The 18,729-nt window shown below is 42.3% G+C and overlaps 1 protein-coding gene across 1 annotated transcript; it reads left to right on the top strand.

Annotated features, from left to right (window-relative positions):
* Positions 1-14,706: 14,706 nt before the first annotated feature.
* LOC128717986 (uncharacterized) lies at positions 14,707-17,387 on the top strand. Its single transcript, XM_053811661.1, has 2 exons — positions 14,707-15,180; positions 17,328-17,387. The coding sequence occupies exons 1-2, from the start codon at positions 14,707-14,709 to the stop codon at positions 17,385-17,387; spliced, it is 534 nt and encodes a 177-aa protein (XP_053667636.1).
* Positions 17,388-18,729: the final 1,342 nt, after the last annotated feature.

Raw genomic sequence — 18,729 nt, 5'->3', positions numbered from 1 at the left:
ATTTGATAGCGCTGTGCTGCTGCTGTTAGTGCCGGCTTTTAAGAGAACATGTTTATCGTCCATCCTAGCGTCCATCCCTTGTGGACCGTCTTTTTGAATGGCCCAACCGCGTGAGACAGTTTCGGGTCAGGGTTTCGTCGTGTGCCATATTCTGTGGGAATGGAATGAAGCTTGAAGTTATTCGCGTAATTTACGTGAGACGTAGAAATTAATACAATGGTACTAGGTGATGAAATGCGTTTTCTGATATTCTAAGGCAGATATTGTTATATTTGTTGTCCTCTTACAGTTATTAGAAAGTGGGAAACATATATAAATTAATCTTTTGCAATAAACATTCATATTTTCAAGAAACAGTTTATGAGCAATGTAGCGCTTCAATTGATACCCTTTGTTGATACCCTATCGTTTTTTTTCTACAATTTGCTTCGTATACAACCGATCGATCGATTGGATGCCAGGATACATCATTATTCAGCTGCCTCACGTTCAACTCATTATGTCATTTCCATCGATTGCTACCACGGATCGTGGTCGATTCCGTTCGACCCCTTGGTTCAACGGTCTCGAAACCTCAATCGATCCATGCTACGAGACCAATCGTACAGAAGAGTGTGGGTACTAACGTTAAGCGTATAACACTTACAGCGTAAGGACACACCACTCCTTTCGCCTGAGATTACGCAGAACCCCCATTTTCGGTTGCCGTCAGCAAAGCATTTTCATGCCCAAAATTCCAACCAGTTAGTGTGTGTGTGTGTGTGCGATAGCCCTCAACCGCACTGCAACAATGGCGGCGCTCAAAAGGCATTTCGAAAGGTTGGTTTGATTATTCGGAATTTGATCCTTGTACCGGTGGCGACTTTGTGGTAGTTAACTCGTGTCAGCCCAGAAGCCATCACTTCAGGACTAAACCAGCGCCGTCTCGACGAGAGTGTTGTTAGTAAAAGGAGCACCAACGTTCCAAACCGATCCGGTGTGCGTAGTTGGGTGTGTGGTTTATTCTGCTGTTGACATGTCCACCGAAATGTGGCCAATTTCACAAGACCAACAAACGCCATATGTACGCACCAATCGATATTGTGCCAAAATGCACATCAATTATGCAACGGGCCATTTATCCATCTCTTGTTCCGTGTATTTCCCACGCTGCATGAATCTTAATTGATGAATTGGTCTACGTTACGAATCAAATAAACTGTTTGTATATTTGCTGAAGAATGTGTAATTCCGGGGGACATTTCTGCGTTTAAGCCAGATGACCGTAATGACTGCTCAAATTTCAATGCGGAAAGACCAGGCACAATACAGACAATCGAAACGAATCGGTTAGACGACCGATGGGAAGATAATTAACTTAACTGAGTTGAGTATATGGAATAGAACAACTCACACACAAACCAATACCAACGAACACACAGTTTCAATGTAATTTCGTTAAAAATTTCTATTCCTTTCTGATGCAACACCAACACCATTCAGCTATTAGACATGCTATTGGATGGTGCTTGTTGAAGTAAACACCACAACCGCATCTGTTTGTTTTTCATTTCCCACCTGTGTGCGTACGCCATGGGACTTTTTAAAGGACCGGATTCCTAACTCGTGTCCTTGCCACTAAACGAACCATGCCCCACATTACCATAATTGCAGATTGTTTTCAATAAATCACTGATGTCAAGGAATGCTTTATTACTAAACAAATAAACCACTGCACCTCGGAGGAGGCAAAGCAATGCACAGAAAGCATTGTAATGGCCTCGTCCTGAATATTACACGTTTTTCGGTGAGTGGGAAGGTGAAATAAAATAACAACAGTGTTTTCATGCCAGTACCTGACATAAGAAATAATAATACGGAAGCTCAAAACAAAATTACTAGCTACTGAACCAATGTACATAAAAGCGTTTACTAACCAATCTTTCCACGTTGATGAAATTAAATGCATTGTACATATGGATTAGACGGGTTTATTTTTAAAGCTTTCAACTAAGTTATAAATTGGTTATTATTAAACAATAATTTTAAAAGTTCTTTAAATGAACCTCGTTTCGGAGGTAATAGATGCATCATATTTCATATAAAGCTAACTTCGACACAGTGGCCACAAAGCGCAAAGGTAACACCATCAAGCGTCATTAACACTGCTTTGGCGCTCATTTATTTCTTTTGCACTCTTAATTTCCACAGCGGTGTGATTAATTAAACGCACCATGCGGTAAAGCGACTGTGGTTAACGCCTCTGCTGACTGGCATATCCTTCGCGGGATAATGCAAAAAGAAATATAACAAATGTAATTACATTTTGTTTTAATGCATTCCGTGAACGTCCAGCTAAGCAGTACGGTGCATTGCAGCGGTAGTCCCAGGGCACTCATTTCCACGTCCCCAATGTGAGCTTTTTTACCTCGCCCTAGAAGAACAACGTACCCCTTTTTCCACCCCTTCCGTCCACCCCTTTTTAGAGCCGAGACGAAACCTTTTCCTCGATGTCAAACGAATGTATCGTGCGGTGTCAAAATTAATCATTAATTCTGTGTTATTAGTCACTTTTTGAAGTCCCGCTGACGAACGAAGGCATGCCACGGAGCGTACAAATGACATTCTTTTGCTTTTTTTTGTTGCTTTCCCAAAGCCCAAGACCCAACACACTACGATAGTAGCGTTCCAATCGATGCTGGGACCACCCGGTGCGAAAAATGCGGTTCGGCCGAAGGAGCGCTTGAAACATACCGAAAGCGACCGAACGCGCTCCAGAAGCGTCCTGTAGGTACCTGGTGGTGCTGGCACATTGTGCTACCATTTTGGAGGCCGTACGACAACGTCATACCAGCCAGTTACCAGACGAAATCAGGGAATTCTATTGAGCGTCGCCGGAACCTACAGCCCCACAGGTATCGTGTAATAAATTACTGAGCAAACGAAAACACGGCCCACGACGAGTTGCGCTGAAATGGATGGGATTTTATTCCCGTCTGTGCAATGCACTTTAAACGTTAGGGCCAGCTTACGGGCAGCAAGAAAACAAGTAAAACCTTACCAGCGCTTTCGATTGGAAGCAACGCTCCAATGTTGCTTCTGTGTGTTTCGGTCGAGATAAGAACGCAATCTATCTTTAACCATCGATCTAGAACACTTAACCCGGCACTCGGCATTCGGCAAGCGCATTAAACGATCCGTGATGCTTTGCTGCTTCGGCTAACGATGGTCAACGGAGCGAACGGGCGAAAAACGCCCGGGAGAGCGGGATAAAAGGACGATGATTAATTGACGGTCGAATTTCACCGCAAAATCATTCCCTGCCCGTGTTCGGTGCTCTAAAGTTCACAGAAGGATAAAAAGTGCGCCGAACCCGAGCAGGAAAAAGGGTCAACCATTTTCTTTCTATTGGGTCCGGACGAGTCAGGGGCAAAGCTTGGCCTACCGAAAGTGACCGAAGGCGTCGAATATCGGCTCTAATTTATACCACCATAACCATAGAATTGAAGAGAAAGACAGTGATAATGGAAGAGAAAATATAATTTCAAGTGCTTTCTTCAGACGACCGAATGCATCATCATTCTTCATTTGCGGAAGCTCGATACTTTCGTATCGCGTTGTATGATGCCATCCAGCTGGCTTCTTCGCTTCCCGGGCATAGAGAACGACGGGATGTCTGCACTCCAATTCCAGAGATCTCCACTTGAGTGACGGTCGTAGAAGTTCTGGTAAACTTTCTTCCTCCAAATGAGAAGCGATTGGAACCGACGGGCGCAATCGCACCATGCTGCTGGTACTGCTCCGAATGATGATGCGTCTCACAACAAATGCATTAATCACAGCATAATCATTCCGGCATCCCTTTTGTTGGACGATGAGATAGAACGGCGAGGCTTGGTTCAAACCTCGCCTAGAATGAAACCGCAGGGGATTTCTCTCGTGGGAGTCATTTTGGTCAGTGGTTGGAGCAATGGAACAATTGCCTCAAATCAAGCCGAACTTAACCCATGTCTTCAGCAAGACTGGTGAAGTTTTCAACACCCGTACACATATCTTCAGAGTACGCAACTATGATTGACGATTGTTCACTTTTTTTTAACAAACTGACTAGGATATTCTCGTCTGAGCAGAAGAGAAACCCTACCAAGGAAGTGGAAGGCAACCGAGAGAACCCACATTTTACCCTTCTTGTTTCACTTGTCTCTCTCCCTGTCTATGCCGGCTTAAAAAAGATAACAAATCTTAGGAAGAAAGTGTTAAGAGATGCCGCAAAGGGAACGATTGAAGATAGACCATTCTTGTGTAATGCATCGATGGGTGCATTTGTAATAACTGCAGCATCATGCCGTACTCACCCACGTACCTATACCTGCTCACAATCCTGAATCGATGGGATGACACGAATAGGATAGCTCGTCTGTTAGAACTGCCCCTTCTCCTACCGTGATCATTCGAAATTGAATGATCCAGTTGTGGAGCGTTATTATTACCACACCATTCTCACCTTCGGACAGACTTCCTTCACGTCAATCTATCAAAATGTTTATCCCAGATGGATGGCTTTCAGCTACGATCGCTATGTTATTATGATTATTTTAATTCTGATAGTGGATTTATGTTGTTGACCCTTCCGCCACAAACATTGCAGACATCTTGGAAAACTAGTTCAGGTTAGTATTGCACTGGCATAATGGAACTGAAGCTTTTCGAAGAACGGCATGTTTAATTTTAAGCCCCAATAGTCTATTTATTACTATTATTACTTTAGTCTTCGTTCCTCTACAAATTTTATTACTAAGCCAAATAAATTCCTGAGTTTTCAGACATGTCATGTTCACCCAAAAATTTATATAAGATCGTTTTCATGTAAAATGTTTAAATATATTCCGCATCTCTACATTCTCTATGAAAAAGTACAACATTTTGACATGTACAGTAACACAATTTTTGAAGCAATTCCTGTATATTTTTAGAAAACAAAGCTGCAAACATGCCTGCAGACAACACGTTAAGCTTTAAGCTCTAACATATCTTCTCCCCAACCGTTCTAATGCTTTCACTTCGATCGCCTATCCTTGTTCCCCGTACTCTAGTCAGCGTGGTATCGATTCGTTTGTAAAATATTAATGCCACTTGGTGCACAGAAGGACTCAGAACTCTCATTTTCTACCCTCCACATCCGTATGGACCGTAAATATGAACCATGACACTAAGCGCCTTTCGCTGTCGTTTGGGGCTGTGACCAAAATAGTCTCGTAGTGGAACGCGAACCTATAAGAGGGAAAGCGAACACAGCACAACAACCACAAGCGTGTGTTTAGCGACCACGATGAAAGACCTTCATGAGTGGATTGGTTCGTCGAAGGTGAGATGGGAGGCGTAGACCAAACTTCCACAAACTAGGCGGGAATGTTGCCGGCACGAAATGATCGTATTTTTCCAACCACGCTTCGCACCACATGGTTACTGCCAGCTTCCGAACAAATTTGTTACATTGGGACTGCCGTGCCGTGCCGTGGCAGTGTCGGGTTTTGTTGCTGGTATTATCTTTTATAGGAAATTCCATGCGTGACAGATCTTATGGTTGTTTGTTCACTACTGGCAGATGGTTAAACAAGCATAGAAACTTTTCGGATAAAATGATATTGGATGATGTAACGACAGAAATAAAATAAAATTATTAAAGATATAAGCATAAACCATGAATGGAAGTTCGCACAGCCATTCGCGGTAAAAGCTTTTTTACATATCAACTTATACCTTTGTGCAACATCAAATTCATTGAAATTAACGTGTAATGTTGCCCGATTTCATTCAAACAAACAAACAAAATCAATTGAACCCACACAGTACCACTACGAACCAAAGCATACACAGGTCAGGCATACGAAACAGTGTACAAATCAGTAAATAGGGCAACACAAATTGGCAAGTTAATTAATTACCCTCTCTCGTGCACAGTTTGCTCAGAGTTAGATTATGCGGTTGATGAAAATCCGGACATTTTGTGCTTTGTTTTAATTTTCTTTCCAGTATAGACATACATTTAATACTCTCCATTGTTCCATGATACATTTGTCCTTTTTTGTAATCATTGAATTAATTTGGAATCATCTGTCGTTTAAAATTGATGTTTTGTCACACAAAATTTAGATGGAATCGATTGGTTTCGTTTTGAATTTTGAGAATGATGATTTGGAAATCGATTACAACATCTTTCCAACCAAATATGTCGGGCAAAGAAATAGCATTAACAATCTTCTAAGATAGGTTTAACAAGCAATTAACAGCAAATAGGATTTCATCATGGGCCCAACAACCTCAAGAGGTCTAGGGCCTACTATTTCTGGCTTTCTTTGACTCTTTTTACTTCATAGCTGGATTGTCAGTTTTGCGTACGGGAGATTGTTGCGTATGGGGGTTTGGACTGGTCCTGTCGTGTGAAGACCGTCGCCGATATCAATACACCACTGGGTGGCAATATAACACATCGGATGAAAATACAATTTTTAATCCAAGCTATGAAAAAACACCGAGTTATGTACGGTGTAGTATAACTCGGAACCCAGTAGAATGGCTAGAACGAAGTCAAAGGCTATCAACCCAATTTTTTGCTATTTCTACTATTTCTAAAATTATTTTTTGACATAGTAAAGATTTCCGAAAACAATAAACCAAATACAAATACTAAGAATAATGAAAAAAAAAAGTATTGTTGATGGTGGTTATCCATAAAGTACGAGAAAGTGTTTGTTGCATAGCTAGGAAACCATTTTACAGAGCTTCTCTTTAAGTTAGTCGTAACAGAAAAACACCCTATGAACATTGTTAATGATTCTGTTATTTATCAACCCCTCAACATAATTCCAGGAAAGAGAAGAATGATGAACTTTGCTTCCCTTTTTCTGTAAGTACGTTTATCTGTAACATTGCCCCAGGCCTACAATGGGCATGGAATTTAAACGTGTGAAGGTGCGAAAATTATATCCTTAGTTGTTGCTTATTCCCGGATCGTTCTTTCAACGGGATCTTCCAGAAGCTGTAAAAGAACGCCACCACTCATTACCGTGGCCGTATTTATTACCATAATTGCATCGCGCTTAAAAATCAAGGCACCGTTCATGGGTTGGTAGGTCTGAGTGGAAATGGCGAGAGGGCGCTTCTCAAAAAAGCTTGCAAAACAAAAAGCACGCGCAAGGATCTGCATCTTGAGACGCCACTTTCAACCGGATGCTGCGGGAACCGTTCGCCTCACTTACCGGCCCAAGCGTTTTACTGCTTTGCATACTTCTTATCGATGCACTGCTCGTGTGCAATTATCTTAATGAGGTTTGGAACAAAATCTTCTTATTTTCTACAAAACCATTTGATGTGCTAGCTTTCAAGAAAGTTTGGCAGCTATTTCACTCGGTAAAAGGAAGAACCCCTTTTAAAGCCACATTCTCCGGCGAGGCTGAATCTCTTTGCGTCCGTCCAAAATGCTCAATAATGTGGACGTGGTTGAAAAATATGAATTCGAAGACAACCCGATGCACTCTTCTGCTGGCCATCTTCCCGTGCAGTCGAGTCGAGGAAAGCTCATTTTAACTCATTTATTGGAAAGCAGTAAACATTCGTCGCACGGCGCACACATTAAAGTGAACCGTTTCCCCCGGGTTCGAGAAAGGCAACCTCGGGTTCTGACACGATGCCGCCCGACACGGTAATACGGTTTAATGTCACCCCGGGAGAACCTAACGGGCCGGTTCGAAAAACGTTGCGGTCTTGGTGTTCGATTAAATAGCGGCGCGAAAGCTGCGTTCTCTCCGGGCCAGCACAATGTAGGGCGAGAAGGCAATCGGCAGGGTAACGGCAAAAGGGGAGTCTAGCGCGCACTGGTTCGTAAGCTGGGCAGATAATTAAATTAATTTTTACGATACCACTAACCGACATCGATGGCCTGTGCACGCCGGAAAGTCGATCTACGGGTGGGTTCTATTTGGAGCCCGCTTGTTTTTTTTTTATTTGCCATTCCCGATACCTATCCCTTCACATTGCCTAATCCTTCACGGGACCGCTTTGGGGAATACGGCGTTGCAGGCGCAGTGCTCTGGGTGGTCGGCATGCAATAAAGGGCCATTAGTAGCCACACGAGCTGGTTTCGGTTCGGTCCCGGTGGTTTAGAGAATCGTTTCGGGAATGGTTTAACGAGGCCGACGGATAGGGCAAATTGCGAACGTTGGACATTTTGCGATAGTCAATTCGATTACGTTTTAGGCGAATTTGATGGACTGTTGTTGTCGCTAGTGTTTGTTTCAACAGATGCAAACAGTTGTTTGTTGTCATGGTAAAGGAAATTTCCTCCAAAGTTTTAATAGATATTGTTATTGTTAACATTCTTGTTTAAGAATTGAGCATCATTGAACATCACGTTTACTTTTCTTACAAATCTTATCAATATCGAATATTGAAGATTCAAACATGATTATTAAAACCTTTAACTTTGTAACACAGATAGAAGACAGAACAGCTAAGTTACGAAGAACAAATAAACAAATTCTCATTATCAAAATTATCCATACTTGTTTCCAAGAATGTAAAAAATGATATATGTTTTAAAAATGATCCTTATCCTACAGTAGAAGTCGCAAAACAAAACAAAAATACCTAATTAATAGGCACAAGCCCAACCAACGGTGAATTACATTCACTCACCCAGGTTGTTAATTTTTGCTCACCACACCAATGAATAATCGGGGAGCTTGAGAGCTTTAGATAAGCTACAGTTAACCAGTGTCCTGCAACCGGCCGTTTGGGTTGACATTTTACGCATTCGGATAGGCATAGCTTTATCAGCTGAAAAATGGACAACGAGTTCATGTTCAAAATAGGATAAACTGCACCCAAACCGTAGGGAGTAGGCTCAAAAGTTTTAATTGATTTACTGGATTAATGTCGATTTCGGACCCGCGGCAAATGGTGACAAACGATAGTATATTGAGCAATTTATAAGTCGTAGCAATGCAGAATCATTTACTAGTTGTACTACGTTAATTGAAAAAAGGGACTTATTAATTTTCTTTTGTCATTTGAAGACGATTTGAACAAGTAGATGACGAGTTTGTATGAAACGGAATGGTTGAGTTGTGAGGTGAAATGGATCAGGGAATATTGTATGGAACCATAGAACCATGCTGTCAAGAGAGTAATCAATTGATGCGCTTCACTGCCCATTCAAATTAAGAACGTCTGACATTGTGAAGGGAAAATCAAATTCCATTGCAAATGCAACCTTGCAGCAAAATTGATAAGGATGAACTAAAGGATTCTTTGACAAAAAAAAAACAGGTTCAATTGAACTCGTTCAAGTCAATTAATGTGCAAGAGCAAAAATGCAAGGAAATGAAATTGATAGCACATCTTTTGAATAGCCACAGTTGGAGAGTTTCGATAAGACTACATTGTCTGAAGGAACAAAAAATCAAATTACCGTTTTGGATGAGATGTTACTATCTTTGGTCATTGCAGATTGCTAAGCATTAAGGGAGGATTTTCCTTCACGAATAGAGCAAAGACATTTGAAGACGCTAAGTTATAATTAAATACCTTTCGATTTCAACACCCTGTAGCTCACGGTAGCGTACAGTTGGTAATTATTTTCAACATTTCTTTCGAAGATGGAAATTAGTGCCTCTCTATGTATTTTCCAGTGATTAGCCAGTGATTTTTATAGGTTGCTCAAACGATGCATGTAAAAGTTAAATAGAGGTATAAGAAAATTTTTAAATTTGTAGTTTGATATTTATGATAACGTAGCTAAACCTAAAAAAAAAACTTAAGACTCAATACTTTAAAAGTAATTAAGTACGTTGTTCGCATAATGCGAAAGATATGAACACGCGTTCATAAACCTAATTCACCTTGTCGATAAAATCCGCTAATCCGTGTCAGAACTCTGTAACACAACACACACACACATTCATAAAAAGGTGTCTCTGAAAAAAGGTTGGTGAAAAACACGTGAGAAATTTAACTGAGTTATATCGTCATTTTTGGTCCTTCAACCCGTGATATAAAGCAAACGGAATGGCGGAAGCGCGTAAAATCAAGTCGTTGAAACTTCAGCTGGATGCAGTCAAACAGTCCATATATGCTATAGTCACTTTTTCGGAAAAATCGGTAAAATCTTCTACGGAGGTGTGTGCGCGTCGGGATAACCTGAAAAAACTGTATGAACGATTCGTCACCATACAAGATGAGTTATTAGCACTCGACGATGGCAAAGAAACAGAGCATTTTGCTCTTCGGCAAACTGTCGAAGAAGCATTTTACCAAGCGGAAGGTAGATTGTTGTGCTCCATCAAAGATGACGAAAAGAAAATATTAACCGTCTCGAAAGTTAAGCTACCAGACATGAAACTGCCCAGTTTTGACGGCAATCCAAAAGATTGGATGAATTTTCATTCAATATTTGCGTCAATGATTAACGGTTCTCCACACTATTCAGGCACACAGAAATTATACTATCTGCGTACGTCTTTATCCGGCTCAGCACTACGGCTTATTCAAAACATTCCTATCAGTGAACAAAACTATAAAATCGCATGGCAGCTACTTTTAAAGCACTACAACGAACCGAAGAAGGTCAAGCAGTATCTGGTGGATGCATTGTTCGAGAATGCTGCGCTCAAAAGAGAATCGGCCAGTGAACTGCGAAAAGTGTTAGAAAACTTTGAGGCCAACGTAAGTGCCTTAAATGAATTGGGTGAACCTACCGCTCAATGGGACACGCTGCTTATCCACATGCTTAGCAACCAACTGGACTCAACAACGAAACGAGGATGGAAGGAATACGCTGCGGAAAAGGATGTGGAGACATACAAGGATCTGGTTGCGTTCATTTACAGACGTATTAGTGTGTTGGAAGAAGTGTCAACACCTACAGTGGAAAAACCAACAAAACATCGTGCCCTCGCCACTCACACATCCAACATCAGAGAGTGTGCGTTTTGTTCTCAACACCATCCGCTGTACATGTGTACGGAGTTTTTCCAACTATCTTCACAGGAAAAAGAAAAGTTTGTCACAAAGCACCAACTCTGTCTGAACTGCTTGCGTCCTGGACATCGAGCTCGGGAATGCAAATCATCTAGCACCTGCAAAAAATGCCGCAAACGCCATCACACCCAGCTATGTCCGTCTTTGCTGCAACAGCACGCTGATTCACCAACCTTGCGAGAACCTGATCCTCCGACCACATCAGCTACGTCGTCGGTCGTCGAGTCGATCACATGTGCGTCGTCCGGACTTCAGAAAATAACCTTGATGGCCACTGCCACAGTACTTCTGGTTGACGACGAGGGCACAGAACACATCGCACGAGCGCTGCTAGACTCGGGAAGTGACACCTGCTTCATTACTGAAAACCTAGCCCAGCAACTCAAATCACCGAAGGAAAAAACAAACCTCAAAATCTCGGGTATTAGTTCTACGAGTACAACAACAAAATACAGAATACGAACGACACTTCGTTCGCGGATCGGGCGATACTTCGCCGATCTTCAACTGTACGTATTACCGAAGGTCACGGAAAACCTTCCCTTTTCGTCGATCGAAACTTCTGAGTGGAACATACCGAGCAACATCTTCATGACTGACCCTCATTTCGAACGCAGTGATCGAATTGACGTTCTCATCGGAGCAGAAATCTTCTACGACATCATGAAGCCATCAGGACGTATTCATCTCGGGAAAGATCGACCCACTCTTGTCAATTCCGAACTTGGATGGATTGTCACTGGGCCAGTCGTAAGTACGCTCATGTCATGCTTCAAGTCTATTTCAGTTCACCATGCTTCGACCAGCGTCAATGAAGTCCATGAACTCATGGAACGTTTTTGGGAAATAGAAGAAGACTCAACCAGCCAACTCACAAGCGAGCAATCAGCGTGTGAAGAACACTTTCGGAACACGGTTACTCGCACTGCTTCTGGGCGATATGTAGTTAGGCTACCGTTGAAGTCAGACATTCTCACCAAGCTAGTTGATAACCGCAATACCGCTGTCCGTCGGTTTCATTTGCTACAAACTCGCTTCAAAAATGATGAACTACGTGTGGGTTACTGTTCGTTCATCGACGAGTACAACATACTGGGTCACATGAAACGTATTTCAGAGAAGGAGTACGACGACAAAACGAAACAGCACTACTATCTTCCACACCATGCTGTGACGCGAGTTGACTCTGCGACAACAAAACTCCGTGTTGTTTTCGACGCATCCTGCAAAACGGCTAGTGGAGTCTCATTCAATGACGCCTTGATGGTAGGGCCTACCATACAAGACGATATCCGAACCATCATCATGCGTGCACGGAAACATCCTATCATGATCATTGCAGATATCAAGATGATGTATCGTCAGATCCTTGTCGATGACCGTGATACATCTCTGCAACTTATCGTTTGGAAGCCGTCACCTTCCGAACCGCTTCATACCTACAAACTTTGTATGGTAACATATGGCACTGCTAGTGCTCCATATCTTGCAACGCGAGTACTCTCGCAACTTGCCGATGATGAAGGCATCGAATATCCTAAAGCAGCCCAAGTACTGAAAAGGGATTTTTATGTTGATGATTTAGTAACCGGATCACCCACTGTTGATGAAGCAACTGAAATCATACAACAATTATCAAAACTCGTCGAAAAAGGTGGTTTCTCGTTGCGAAAATGGGCCACAAACAATGAAGAAGTGCGTCAGAGCATCTCGAAGGAAAGGTTAGCGGATGAAGAGTCATTTTGTTTCGAGCGAGATCAAATAATCAAAACCCTTGGCTTGCGCTGGCATCCTCTGAACGACACTTTGACGTACGGTATAAATTCTCAGACAGAGAAGCAACCTATCACAAAACGTTCCGCTCTTTCAAACATAGCTCTACTGTTTGATCCCATAGGTCTTGTGGGACCAGTGATCACCAAAGCAAAAATATTCATGCAATCACTTTGGGCGCTTAAGGCAAGCGATGGTTCCTGTTGGGAATAGGATACTGAACTCCCACCACAGTACAAGCAGCAATGGTTAGCCTTCCAACAAGAACTGCCTCAACAAAACTCACTGCAAATTGAACGATGCGTCTTACTACCAAACCCTACTAGCGTCCAACTCCACATTTTTGCAGACGCCTCTCAAGTCGCATACGGCACTTGTGCTTATCTCAGATCACTAAACCAGGAAGGTGCTATTAAAATCTCATTGATTGCCGCTAGATCGCGAGTCGCACCTCTAAAATCGCTCAGCATTCCACGATTAGAACTTTGCAGTGCCCTCTTGGCCAGCGAATTGTATAAGTCGGTTCAGCATGCTATGCAGCTCGATGTTGAAAGCTACTTTTGGCTTGACAGTACCGTTGCACTTCATTGGCTTCAAGCATCACCATCAAAATGGAACACCTTCGTCTGTAATCGTGTAGCAAAAATACAACAGGCAACGAGCGGTTGTGTATGGAGTCATGTAAGCGGACTAGATAATCCTGCTGATCACATATCTCGCGGACTAACCTCCACAGAGCTGATCAATTGTGACCAATGGTGGCATGGTCCTCCATGGCTGCAGCTTCAACAAGAACAGTGGCCTCAACCACAATTATCATCCGAGCTACCACCAGAAGTGTCCATCGAAACTCGCGTGACTGTTAGTTCAACTCCGGCTGCCCGATGTGCTGATAACGAGCAAGTAGAATTCATGAATAATCTGATCTCCAGATTCTCAAACTACAGGAAAATGGTACGAGTATTGGCATACTGTTTCCGATTCATGCAAAATCTTCGTTCTACAACTGATACTTCAGTTCTCTGCGCAGACGAAATCTTGAATGCGGAATCAATAATAATACAAGTTGTACAAAGGGAAATTTTCGAAAAGGAATGGTATCAGCTCAAGCAGAAATCACCAGTGTCATCGAGCTCTCGACTTAAATGGTTTCATCCATTCTTGTCAACTGACAGCCTTATCCGCATTGGTGGACGTCTCTCACGATCTAATCAACCATACGACGCCAAGCATCAAATTCTACTAACATCATCTCATCCGCTTTCGGTATTATTAGTAAGACATCTGCATGAAAAACATTTGCATGCCGCACCGCAGCTATTATTGACCATTCTTCGTCAACGGTACTGGCTCATCGGGGCCAGATCCCTAGCAAAACGCATTTGCCATGAATGTGTAACTTGTTGCCGTGCTCGTCCTCGCCTCCTAGAGCAGTTTATGGCTGATCTTCCGCGTACACGCATTACTCCAAGTCGGCCGTTCGCAACCGTCGGGGTAGACTATTGGGGTCCCATCACTCTGGCTCCGATTCATCGTCGTGCTGCACCAGGCAAAGCATTTGTAGCCGTATTTATATGTTTTGCAACTAAGGCTGTGCACTTGGAGTTGGTTCTGGACCTTACAACAGCAAAGTTTATCCAGGCCTTTCGCCGATTTGTCGCTCGACGGGGACTGTGCACCGAAGTTTATAGCGACAACGGACGCAACTTCGTAGGAGCATCAAAAGAGTTACGGGCATTAGTAACTGGAAAACAACACCGCGAAAGTGTAATGCAGGAAGGCTCTTCACAAGGAATCCGTTGGCATTTCAATCCACCCAAAGCCTCTTACTTCGGTGGGTTGTGGGAATCAGCTATACGATCAGCGCAAAAGCATTTTGTACGTGTGCTTGGTAAAACAACCCTTCCTCAAGATGACATGGAGACATTGCTGTGTCAAATTGAATGTTGTCTTAACTCACGGCCATTGGTACCTCTCAGCGACGACCCGTCAGACCTAGAGCCACTCACTCCAGGACACTTCCTTGTTGGTGGCAATCTGAAGGCGGTTCCTGATAAAAACTACGAGGAGGTGACAATGAACCGACTCAAACGCTATCAAGTAGTGCAGAAGATTCTACAGCAGATATGGAGACGATGGAGCGCTGAATATCTAAGCATCCTGCAGCCTCGATCGAAATGGCTCAAGGCACCAGTGAGCATTGAGATCGGACAACTTGTGCTGGAGAAGGATGATTCTACAAGTCCGTTCCATTGGCCTATCGGCAGAATCATCAAGCTTCATCCCGGTGCTGATGGAGTCACGAGAGTCGTCACATTGAAAACTGCTTCCGGTAACTACATCCGTCCTGTTGTAAAGCTGTGCCTTCTCCCTATACCAGTGAGTCAGAACGTAGGTTCTGAGGGGCCAGGGTGTTCGCATAATGCGAAAGATATGAACGCGCGTTCATAAACCTAATTCACCTTGTCGATAAAATCCGCTAATCCGTGTCAGAACTCTGTAACACAACACACACACACATTCATAAAAAGGTGTCTCTGAAAAAAGGTTGGTGAAAAACACGTGAGAAATTTAACTGAGTTATATCGTCATACGTCTTTTACGAACCTAACCTCAAAATTAGTTTATAGCATTAATTGCATGAAGAAGTTGAAATTTATTTCTTTGCAACGATTTATATGTAATAGAATGTTCAAATAAAACTAATTCTACTTTACTTAACTTCAATGAACTTTTCAATCTAGGTTAAAGCTAGATGGCCTATCGAAACTCTGAACTCTCAGCAGATTTAAAATTTTGCAATTCAATCCACACAAAGTATGAACGTACTTGTTGAATCGCAATGTTTATCATGCGATCAGTGTCTATTTTATAAAATGGAAGAATAAAACAAAAAGTGATTTTAAAAATATTCTCTCCTTCTTTCCTCTTTCTCTCTCTTGGCAACAAGATCGCAAGCAGGGATCTTATCTCATGTTAAAAAATTACGACCCCACGTAAACTTCATGAAACGTGCCTGGGTGAAGGAAGAAATACACAAAATTCACAGCCCACTAGTATGGCCACAATTTCTGCTTCCCGTAGCAAGAGACAGGAGCAGTGAGCGGAATTTCAAGTATGGTTTGTGGTTTGTATCGTTTTTACCGTGAAGAAAAAAACATCTTTCTCCTTGTTTGCATGCATCGATTACAGCACTTTGATGGATGTTAGACCACCGACCGTGGTTGAAAAGGGAAAATTCACACCGATTCTGCATAATCCGTACTTCGCAGGAGTAGTCCAGCAGGGTGGGAAATAATCTTCCATATGCAAACCGTACTACCGGAGCCGATGCGAGTGATGTCAATTAATCACTGAGTGGGATAGCGATTAAAACGAATGCCTGAAGTGGTTTCGAAAGTGGAGATAACCAACATTTGTCGGTTGTGTTTTAGTGGTGGTTTGTTTGGGTATGTACTTGACAAGGTGTAAAGTGGCGTTGAGGGCTACTGCAGAAACATAAACGCATGCGATTACGGTATGGAATGAAGCACAATCTGCTTAGGAAACGGTTTATTCAGAATTTAATTTTTAATTTGATGAGGAAACCCGTTCTCAATAGTAAAACCTTTAGCTCAATTTTCAATGGAGCAATGGTTCTTCTGGATGAACATTCTGGCGTAGGCCTTGTCGCTATTCTTAGCTTAGAATGACTTATTTTCGTACAAGGTTTGTACTTGTAGGGAACATACGTAAGTTGAAGAATTCTTGAACTAATCACCATGAAGAGAAGCCCTCAAATTACCTCGCAACAACGATGTCGTAACCCCTACAAATAGCGGCCTTTGACACTGGTGCTAACATCTTCATGGGTCATCGGTGCGGGAAAGCATCTTCCTCACCTTCCCTGCCGAACGTCATTGAATGTGAGGCAAAGGCAAAGAAAAGGCATTGCTGCGATGTAAATCGGATTACGATTGACACGAAGAAAATAATAAACACCTTGTTGTGGCGGTGGACCTACTCGCTGGGGCGCACAGTTCCTAAGCCCACCAGAAGCCTGTGACCTGACAGCTTGTCAACATACACACAAAATCGATAGCAATCTTGACGTGCCTGTGGTCTGCATTGCTAACAGCATATAAATCGTTAGTGTAAAAAGCACCTTATCGACCGTTGTCCAGCGACTTGCTCGGATCGAGGATTTCTGCTTTTGGCTAATGGCTTCCGGAATTGTGCAGGGTAGGCAACTTGAACATTCCTTTTCATGCCTGCGCATCGCACACAAATCCATTAATTATCCAGCACTAGACTACATTGGGCCTGGCGTCGCAAATCAGGGCTAGTAGGTGACCCACCGGGAGCTACCTTTGGCTGAGCGCATTTCATTCGATAGCGTCGAACCTGCACAATACACCACATCAAACTGACGACATTTGTCATCGATCTGGGCAGTTTTTGATGAATTCGACGAAATCCCATAAATACCTACGGGCCACATTTTTCACGGGAAGGAAAAGTTATTCCTCACATAACATAAATCATAACTAATTCATTAGTCCCCGAACGGGCTGGAAAAGAAGCCGCGCAACAACAACAGCGACCTAGTGCAGGCCTAGGCGAACAATTGGATATTCGTTTGTTAGTGAAACAGCGCGGCTACTAATTTCCATTCCCGCCATCGCCACGATGGTACGAATATGTAAAGCTTCATCCTGAAGCACCCTGCGGGAATTGAGACGACGCTTTCATTGGACCAGGTGCGGTTCGCATCGTGCATTGGTCCAATAAATCCACCGGACATGGTAACAGATGTCCAGGTATGATCCTGTGGGAGGCCTGGATGGACAGGATTGAAATAAAAAAACGACACGTAAAAATCGTGTTTTGCCATGCTTAATACCTGCGATAAAGTTGTATCGTAAGCGGGGTCAGCTTTTGCTACTCTTGGCAGTATGATTTACAACCCGACAACCACACTCGCGGGGAAAACATTTGTTTCTTTCGTGGCGGTTTGGGGAGGATTTTTTGGGCAGTGGCAAGAATTTGTTGACGGTACCGTTTTACCGGTACGTTTTTTTTGTTGTGAACAATGGTACGAGAATGATATTTTAGGCTAATAAGGGAAAATTTATCAGCTCTTGTTGAACAGCACTTGATAAATGTTTAAATGACAAAAATCTCGTCACACAAGCAAATATATACATATAGCATGTTTAAAAAACTTGAAAATGTAATAATAATTGAATAAAGAATTACTTGAAATGAAATGATACATTTCGTGTAAAATGTTCATCGTTACTTGAAGTTTCACCCCTGAACCCAGTAGCTTTTTTAATAATCAATTTCTTTTTTGTTTTATAGGAAAAGTACTAACAAATTTTTGATCAAAACCCAATTTTTTGCAGGTTAAAATAGTTGTCACAACTATGCCAAACTGACACCTACAATACTGTCAGTTGGATGAGCCGCGCAAGGCTCTAAATAGGCACTCCGAATCTGATCTTTAAAGATTAAAGAATTAGTTTAGAAAAAGGGATAACTTAACCGCGACTTATTTTTATAAATTCCGATAATACTTTATGGATCGCCAGTTTGTATCGGAAACTCGCTTTTTATTACATCGGTTAGCAATAAAAACTTCTAAAGACATCAATTTGTGTAAGGATAAGGCTCATCACTGGGAGGAAATTCCCAGCACTTAATTTTAATTTTCAAACTGTGTTGACCTTACAGCTTTTGGTCGTCATAATTAAAAGTTAAGAAAATAAAAAAATCGATTTGTGATTATTCAAGTATGTGTAATGATATACCGCTCTGAATCGAACTACGCTAAAATTAATTTCAAATTCCGGACATTCTTCACATTTCAGCTGCATATGTTCATACCCATGCTATACTACAGCTAATTAATTTTACATGCTTGCTCTGACTACTATGATCTCTTTAAACTGCCTTCTA

Source organism: Anopheles marshallii, chromosome 2 (genome assembly GCF_943734725.1).
Source record: "Anopheles marshallii chromosome 2, idAnoMarsDA_429_01, whole genome shotgun sequence".
Classification (NCBI taxonomy): Eukaryota; Metazoa; Arthropoda; class Insecta; order Diptera; family Culicidae; genus Anopheles; species Anopheles marshallii.
This window is presented reverse-complemented; position numbering and strand designations above follow the sequence as displayed.

What these genes read in the sequence shown, in the direction of transcription:
- LOC128717986 (XM_053811661.1), top strand. Translation starts at nt 14,707, where the DNA reads ATGGAGACATTGCTGTGTCAAATTGAATGTTGTCTTAACTCACGGCCA. An exon ending in CTATACCAGTGAGTCAGAAC is followed by an intron (nt 15,181 to 17,327) that starts GTAGGTTCTGAG and finishes CTAATTCATTAG; the next exon opens with TCCCCGAACGGGCTGGAAAA.